The 9,239-nt window shown below is 39.5% G+C and overlaps 1 protein-coding gene across 1 annotated transcript; it reads right to left on the bottom strand.

Annotated features, from left to right (window-relative positions):
- Window positions 1–1,322: 1,322 nt before the first annotated feature.
- p3h4 (prolyl 3-hydroxylase family member 4 (inactive)) lies at window positions 1,323–9,179 on the bottom strand. Its single transcript, XM_085454745.1, has 8 exons — window positions 9,122–9,179; window positions 6,762–7,307; window positions 5,785–5,934; window positions 5,506–5,677; window positions 5,295–5,423; window positions 5,059–5,204; window positions 4,471–4,554; window positions 1,323–2,230 (listed from the first exon to the last, which is right to left on the bottom strand). The coding sequence occupies exons 2-8, from the start codon at window positions 7,206–7,208 to the stop codon at window positions 2,081–2,083; spliced, it is 1,278 nt and encodes a 425-aa protein (XP_085310871.1). The 5' UTR covers window positions 7,209–7,307; window positions 9,122–9,179; the 3' UTR covers window positions 1,323–2,080.
- Window positions 9,180–9,239: the final 60 nt, after the last annotated feature.

Genomic DNA, 9,239 nt, shown 5'->3' with positions numbered 1-9,239 from the left:
GCAATACCTTAAAAAAAAAAAGTCATATGCTTAAAAAACTGACACCTCATCAGAAATGATCTCAGTGGAACAGTGACTGTCAAGAAGCCAAAATAAAGGAAGGGAAACTGGCAGAAAAGACTGAGGTATGCCAGATTACACAAGAACTGGACTGAAAATCAGTAACAACAGGTCTGAGTGATGAATTCAAATTTGAAGTTTTTCCCTCAAATTATTACCAATGTGCACAGAGGAGGTCAAGAGAGATAGAGTCATCTGTAAAACACGGTGGAGGCTTTGTCAAGGTTTATTGCTGCATTTCAGCCAGTGGTGTTGGGGATCTTGTCAAAACTGATGGAATTACAATGGAAGAAAAATGCCATCAGACTTTGATCCATCATTTAATACCATCTGGAAAGAGCTTAATTGTTTAACAGAGATCCCAAACACACTGCCAATGTAGTAAAAGCCTACCTAAATAGAAAAAACACAGAGTAGGAAACTGCCAGATATGCACCAGGCTCCTCATGCCTGGTGCTTAACGGTTTCAAAGCTCCAAAGACGAGCTTTGAATGTCCTTTGAGAACTATTTCTGAACACTACTTAAATAAATTATAAGAAAGTTCAGGATGTGCTGAAGAAAACCATGATCGTATAGAAAATATGTTTTTACACTCCATTTCTTTGCCTTTGCATGTTTAAATAAATTGCTCCTCTTTCCCATTTTACTAACACAAACTGAATAAATGAGGGGTGGCTCGAGACTTTTGCACGTTACTCTACATGGAGGGCAAAGTGGGTGAACCATGCAGCAAGAGCTTTGTGCTAAATGGTGATTATTTATCTCAGGTTCATGAGCGCAACTACATCCCAAACACTTGCCTTCCTGTTGTACATCTAAAAATGCCCCACACATCTTGCTTTCATGCTCCGCTGTTGTCCCCAGAGTCGCCACAGATCTTCAATGAGATTTTTTTTCATTTGCTTTTGTGGTTTGGGTCCTTGCTAAATAAGATTAACTGCCTTTTTATAGGGTAAATCCCATGTTATAATATAAACTGGATGCTTACATTTTTTCAAGAGACCAGGTCGACCTCTACATTGTCTTTTTTTTTTTTTTTTTTTTTTTTTAAATCAAGCGTCAAATACATTTGCAATATAAAAACATTATTTTTAAACCTTAAATTTAATTTATCAAACATCTTCACCATATTAATCAAACTTGGTTCCACAATAAATTGATTAGAGTAGTAATGTAATCAAAATAGTTTTTACAATGCAAGTATATTTGAGCTTATTAAAGTAGTTATTTTTAAAAAAAATGTATGATTCCAATCAAAAAGAACACATTAAATTATTTTAATTAAAAGCATCTTATTACCAATATCTTATTGGTGGATGACAAATAACAACATAAAAGCCCCATGTCAGCATTGTTATATCACACCTCACAGCTTTCATTAAATAACAGTAAATAAAAACTGTAGAAAAGTCATTGGCAAATATCAGCATTGAGACCAATGATTGATTAGTCTTTCATACTGATCATCATGATGGGTAATTGTGTCCATTTAATAACCAACTAAGTTAAAATTAAAACAGAGCCCCCCGGTAAGATAAACCATGACAAGAAGCATGGGTTGAGTTAATGTAACTTGGATGAAATTTGATATCCTGCAGTAAGAGGGCCCTAAACACACAGGGTGCTTCTCACTCTGGGAGATTAGGGGGAGAGAAAAAGCTCACATAACAAAGTGAAAAAATCCAAATATATTCATGATTTTTCCCTGATAACAAAAGTAGCTTTCTATTTTGTTACCGTGCATATTTAAGATTTGTTCTCACCTCACAAACGTCATTTACTCATGGCTGTGCATGCACTAACAAGGCTGTGAATTTTAATCTTGTCAAAAAAACAGAAAAAAAGAAATCCCCACAATCAATCACCAGGGGGGCTCTGTGTTTTTGGTTTTTTTTGCATAATACTGATAGGAATCTAGATGTTTGTCTGTAGATGGTTCATCATTTTTTGGGCATGTTTTCATGGGAGGTGGGACAGAGTTGGACGTGAAAGTGTTCTGCTCGAAGATAAAGACAGATGTCAGTCTATGACTTCTCCAGTGTCCCACTTAGTTTTGGGTTCCTGCCACCAATCAGCCAGGAGGGACTCCTCATAATCCCCCATACCCTCAAACTCAGTGTCAGGATGGTTTGAGCGAGAGGTGGTCATTTCTTCTGGACTTACAACTTCCTAAAATGTAAAAGAGAAAAACAAAACAAATTAACAGAAAACTCTTTAATGAGGCTACATTCACACTGTTGCGTTTGAAAACGCATTGTTTTCTCTCCGTTTTGGCCTCCCGTCCACACTTTCCCCGAAGGAAAACGCTCTCGAAAACGAATACATTTGAAGACGGTGCTTTAGCGTCACAGTGCGGACAGCGAAAACGGAGACTTTCGAAAACGATGACGCATTTTAGTCATGTGATACAGTCATGTGACCAATTAAACTAAGGTAGCGGAGTTGTTTTGTTTGCTCTCAATTTTGACAGCCCTATTAAAGATTAATATCAGTTTGTACATGCTTCAGATAGCTTTTCTTCAAATTCTTTAATTCTCACTCGCTTTTGCAAAAAACTTGGTGCTTTTCCTCGACATTTTGCTGCAACGTTTCAATGAGCTGGAAAGTAAATAAACGGCAGACAGAAATGAGGCAGGCTGAATCTTCTTGTGTTTCACGCATGTGCAGTAATGGAACTTAAGCGTTTTCGGCCCTTTCAATGTGGATGCACAACTCTGTGAAAACGACTGAAAACACTAGTGTGGACGCGGAGTGTTTTCAGATGAAAAGGCCATTTTCAAATCTATCTGGGCTAGTGTGGACGTAGCCTTACTTACAGTACTATTCAGAGATTCACTGACACATTCTTCTTCTTATGTCTGTAAATCTGTCAACTTTTGCACCCTGTAATTCAGCCTGAACTTTCACAGTCCTCCTTTCCCCTTCTCAGGTCCAGGCAGTGTGAAGCTGGGAGGAGCCGGCCTGAGTTAAATGGATGTGGCACAGTCTCAGTGGCCAACACCTCCAAGCCACATACCACACACTGCTGCCGGAAGACAACCCCCTCCACCCCTTCTTCCGCAGCCTTCACCCCTGTTTCTCCCTTTCATCCTCTGATTTATTTTCCTTTGTGTTCTCTACATTTAGTTTGTTGGTTAATTCCCCCAAAGTAAAGGTCTACACTCCTAAAGAAGATATGAAGTTTGCATTTTGAAAAACAATAACAGTAAACCCCAGCTGGATCCTCCAAGTCAAAGACTTATTTTTATCCTCTGTAGTCCTGCAGAGAGTTTGGATTTTATCTGCTGAGGTTTTCAGGCATCTGCATCTGATACCTCAACCACTGTTCCAGCACAAAGGGGACCGGTGGAATTTTGTTTTTGTTGTTAAAAGAAAAAAAAAAAACATCTCAGAGATAATTATCTCTGCAAGCTTAGTCAGATATGATCATCGTAGCTGTATACCAGTAGCTGGATTATAACAAAGGATTTCTTTGTAGTTTAGATGAACATTTATAGTTACTGTTTTTGTAAGAAAATGTCAAATTGGTATAGAAGTCAGACTGTAAGCGTTCAGTGTTTTCCTAATGGACATTTAAAACAATACATATTTAGAGTCTCAAACTGGACTATCCCTAACTTGTAAATTAAGTGCATTGCCACTGTAGCAGCATATAAAAAGATTGGCATAGCCACTGTGACGTCACCCATTGGTTTGTAAAGTGTGGTTTTGAAGCGTCGCACTGATGTTTGGGCTTCTAGCCATCTTGGCTTCTTGAAACCAAAAGTCATGAGAGAGTGTTGGATCTGACCGGCAAACTGAAGTTACTGAGGAAATAAATAAATCTTTTCCCAGTCTTTGCCTAAAATAGGTTTTAAAGGCTTTTCCCCTCTATAAGCTATATTACTATGTATGAACAACATTTGGTAGCGTACATTCATCCAAGTCTTTACAATTCTAATGTAGAGGAATGTGCTGAAACTATTGTGAACCTCCACTGTGTGTGTGCTTGATTGAGACATTTCCTGTTGGAGCTGTTGATTGACTTGGTCCTTGTTCGGCATTTTCAGTGAGAATTATTTTTGCACCATGTCTCTCTCTTATAATATTTCAGACTGCAGTCTATCTATCAAAATGATCATCATTTTGTATTAGATAAGGTTTGAAACCAGCAATAAGTAACATAAACTCATTGGCAAAAGATTTTGTTATAGCTTGTCCTCTGCTAAATTGGTGCCACAGTTCGGTTTGTTTAATGCTGCTAATTAAATGCCATATTGTATAAAGATTAGTCCTTCAGATAATTTTTTTTTCTTTCTTTAAAGGAATTAATGTAATTTCCGTTGACGCTTAAGCTCAAGCCCTCATGCTGTCTAAAAACAGTGCGCCATTAGTCAACATCAGCCTTTGAGCCAAGTGTAGAAACATACCTCATCGTCTGTTTGCAGGTAGCTCAGAGCAAACTCCAGCATTTCTTTCTGTTTGGTCGTCTGGTTAAAGTACCTCAGTGCCTCCTGGAAAAGTTAAAGGGACATCAGCTTTTGTGTAAGCTCAAGCAACCAGTGGGAACAAACAAACAGTTTTACAACACAGAGCTGAATGACAAATTTGGCTAGCTGGTTTTTTGTTTACTGGCTTTTCTCCTCTAAGTTTAGAAGCCTTCATGTGTTTACAGCAGCACTACATGTATTTAAAACCAGGATGCAAAGAACTTTACAGGCTAGACCAGCTTCAGATGGGTCTAGCCCATAAACTGCACTGCAGCTGCTGCCAATTTTACACCCTGCAGAAAAGACAGGAAAACATATCTGCCGTACACAACTATACAAGTTTCTAATTACCACCCTGAAATTGTGTTAATGTTCACGCCGTGACCGCTTCATGCTACCATTTTCCTGCTTTGCAATATGCACCGCCTGCTGCTTCCAAACAATCCAGTCTGCATGAGCTGCAGCTAAACCGCTCAAGTCCTGGAAGAGCCGATGAATGAAGACTGGTACAGTTTTTGTTTTACTCACAGGCCGAGGTTCAAAATCATTATCGTTGAGGCCCCACTGCTCCCGGTAGAAGCGATAATACGCCACATTTTGTTGCATCACCTGGTCTTTGGGGTCGAACAGCATGTAACTTGCTGCACACGGAGCAGCGTTCTTTACATCATTTACTGGAAACAAAGTAATACATGTTTTAAAAAACCCATTATATTACACAGATCTCTGCAAAACAAAGCCAAAGTCTTGGTAATAGTTCTTACATTTATAATAAGAAAACTGGAGGTAGTGATACATAGTAGCTACAAACTTCTCCACAAAGAAGCCTCCAACGCTGGGTGTCAGGTTCTCCTCGCATTTAAATTTACATTTCAGAGCATTTATATAGAGATCTGATGGAAGCAAGAAGGAGAAAATGTTATTTTGCCTCAAATAATCTGAATTTAGACTGCTCCTGAATGACTCTCCTCTTACCCGCCATGCTGGGATAGAAATCTTTGAACTCCACAATCTCATATGAGCTGTCACAGCCAGCTAAACAGAGGTTGTATACTTCAAAGTACTGTGTGATGGCCTGCTCCATGTTTCTAGCACTGTTGCTGAAGTCTCCGTTGTTGTAGAGCGTCACACTTTTCAAGAAAACACTCTGTGTAGTAAAGAGATTCATTTAAAAAAAAAAACAAAAAAAAACAACATAGAACTCAAACATCAGACCTCTCATTGGTGCAATACGACAGTGCTTAGGGTACAAACTTCATATGGCTGCTCCTCGTGATCAATGAGATATTCCTCCACGTCAAACAGTGTCTTGTAGTAGTTCATGTTCTTTGTTAAGAGGACATCATCTGGGTTCTTCTTCAGGAAAGTGTGAGTTGCAGCCACTGCCTTCTCCAGGTTGTTAAGCTGAGGGAGAATGTAACACATGGCACTGGAGTTACAGGAAGATACTTTTTTTTTTTACTTTTAAGGTAAACGTTTTTAAAAGAGGACATGTCAGAGCACATCATTTCTTGAGAAGTCAGTAAACAGCTGATAGATGCAGTGGTTGGAAACTAAGTGATAATATCAGATATCACACACCAGAGTCAGGTAAAAGATCTGGACAGATGTTCGTGGAAGTGGGTCGGTATACCCTGTTAGTTTGAAGTATAATAAAAGGTATCATTTTGGGGGAGGGTTAATCAACAATAAATAAATATGCAGAATAATCTCTGAGTGAAAGAGGGGGGCACAGCAGATATCCTGCTTTTAGGATTCAGAGTTAAAGGGTTTCTGATGATGTACGTTCAATTAATTTCCCCCACAGCATGGATGTTGTTAGTGTGGAGGCAATTTAATGACCAAGCATACTTTTACGCACACTTTTTACGCGAAAGATCTTGCCGACTAAGTAACCCCCCCCCCCCATCACTCTGACAGAAGAATAGGGGGATTGTTTTTAGGGGAACACTGGAAGAGACGTGGCACATGCTCAACTGCTGCTTGGCCAGCAGGAGGGCGCACAGCAAAGTAGTGGCGAAATTACACTCCACAGCTAACCCACTAGAAATTTCCTCTCGGTAAGTAAAACGAGCCAGCCTGTCTAGAGAAGCCAACTGCAGACGCTTTTGTTGAATGAATGCTCCCGTTACGCGTAAGATATTCTTGTGATATGCCGTGCTTAAGTACTGCACCAACTTTGCATTACACTCCCAGAGTCCCAGTGAACTCACTTCCACACTTAGTCTCACCTGGAAGTATGCATACTGTATGTAACGATAAGGTATCCTTTTCTCGAAAGTTTCCAATAAATCTCTCCGTGGATATGTAAGCTTAAACACTGGAAAATCTGCCTTGCACTTTTTAAGGCAAGCAGCTCTCAGCAGGATGTGGCGCATGACGCGGAGGCTGGTATCCTCGAACAGGGTGTCGTTGTCCCGGCTGACGGAGCTGCAGTTGCTGCAGCAGAAAGCCTCGCTGTCCCGGAGGAGCCGGTGGAGCCGCAGGCTCAGCTCCAGGAACTTGATAGTTTCTGCCCAGTTTTGCGCTCCGTATTGCTCCATCGCGTAGTTGTACGCGGATTCCAGCGGCATGATGTCCTTCTGAGGGAAACTTTTAAAGCTGTACTTCTCATACTGAGCGTCCACCGGCGCAAAAATAACGAAGAAGAAGGCCAGGAACAAGCTTCTCGTGAGCATCTTTACCTTCACAGGCTCCCTCAGCCGTCTGTCAGTGCTTTGAATGGCTCAGGAGACCTCCTTCTTTACTTTAACAGGGATCGTTCATGTCTGTGATACCTGTAAAAAACACGGGACGAAAACGCGAACATCTAGTCAAGATTTTCAGAATAAAAGCTTTAATGAGCGTTCATCAAAATAAATAAATAAATATTGATCTCTTGTCTTCTGCTCATTCTGTACAGTATTTACTTCTAAAAGATGGCATCGGTCATACATATTCGTTTAAGATAAATCATATAGAACACAGTACGTGTGTGCATATTATTTTTATAGTTAGTCTCATTTTTAAAAAAATTAAACAATTTAAACAACATGACAATTAATGTTTTTGTGCGTAAAAGCTACTGGAAGGCTGCATTTTTAGAATGTCTGGATTAACCTGCTTTTCTTAGTTTAAAAGTGTGGTTGTGAAATTAATATTAATTGTTATAAATATCATTAAGAAACATCCGGTTCGCTACAAGTTGGAGTATTTTTCGTTTATTTAAAATTCCAAAATATAACGGTTTTAAAAAATATAAGGTTTTAAATGCAGCTTGGCAGTCGGTAAAATGCAATCTTGGCAATTACCTTGAAAATAGAGCTCAGTACTTCCGGTATATTTCTTGTTAATTCTGGGGGGCTTGACACAGACGTCACAGAATGAGTTGGGAAGAAAAGGGTCAATGTTTTCCACATAAAACGCAGAAGATGCAAACAAACCAGATGTAATATTACTTTAATCGTTTTTTTTTAAATTTACATGAATATTTATCAATGTTCATACGAAGTGTCTTATGAGTTGAAGATTCTTGATTTCTGCTGACATTTCGAGCAAATGGACAAGCTGAGACTAGTGAGGTTAAAAATCCATGCGCATAGTTGACACATGACTTGTGGGCATATTTGAACTCCGTGTCTGCAATATTTCAAAATCTTTGCAGTTACCATTAGAAGCCCTTCGGGGTGTCTGGATGAGATGGTTATTAGGATGCAATAACTATTTAAACCGTAGAAGACTCCTTGCATGAGCCTGCCTCCCTGAAATGTGCCACCAGATGATACGGGATTACAAATTCAGGCTCGTTTCATTTGTGAGCTGAAATCATAGAGCCGGGCCTTTTGGGACAGGCATTACACGTTTGCAAGATTCCATTAGAAAGAGGGTGGGGGCCCCGGGGCCACTCCCCCTCCTGCTCCTCTCTGGAGTACAGGGCCAGAAAGATACGACAAGCAAGCCTGAAGGAGATGGGATAAGGCCGGAAGTGTGTTTAGTTTTCCATCCACATTAAAAAATATAAAGTATTATTAATGAGAAATAAATTATGTATGTGTCTCAGATCGTGCGCTGTGCTGCATTCAGGGTTGGAACACACGGTGCCACTTAACAGCCAGACCGCATATCTGGAAGTTTCTACACTTGGCAAACAATCTTATTTTTTCAGTTTTCACACACTTTCATAATGTTCTACCGTTCACATTATACATCTGTAATGTTAATGACAAATAGGGTGACCTAGGGTCCCACTTTAAGCGGAAGTGTCCCTTTTCCTGGCTAACACTTATCTCTCAAAGCAGATGTGGTTATTTATCCATACTTCCCTATTGATACCCGAAGATGATAACCAGACATGAGTGTAAGAAGTATATAGGAAGGCTGCATTCAGATAAAATCAAGTATATTTGTACTTTACATGCTAAATATTTCAAATCTGTATAGTTTATGTACAATAATATTATTATTATCATAATTATTATTATTTATGTCACACAAAGTAAGTTAGACTTACAGGGGGAAAAAAGTTGAAATAAGCATTATCAACTTTTATATTGAATATTAAAGTGTCTTTTTTTTTCTCTGTTTGGAGGACTATTATTTTGAAATCCCTTACCGGAAGTCATCTATGTCATTTAAACGAGCTTCACGGCCAGACCAGCGTCAACTTTTTGCTGCTGTATCGGTTCCACATCTTGAACCACATCACCGGCGGGCAGACGGGCTCTCACTCT

Source organism: Copadichromis virginalis, linkage group LG4, assembly GCF_057382275.1.
Source record: "Copadichromis virginalis isolate Kocher_CV1m ecotype Utaka linkage group LG4, C_Virginalis_male_GT1.1, whole genome shotgun sequence".
In the NCBI taxonomy this organism is placed as follows: Eukaryota; Metazoa; Chordata; class Actinopteri; order Cichliformes; family Cichlidae; genus Copadichromis; species Copadichromis virginalis.
This window is presented reverse-complemented; position numbering and strand designations above follow the sequence as displayed.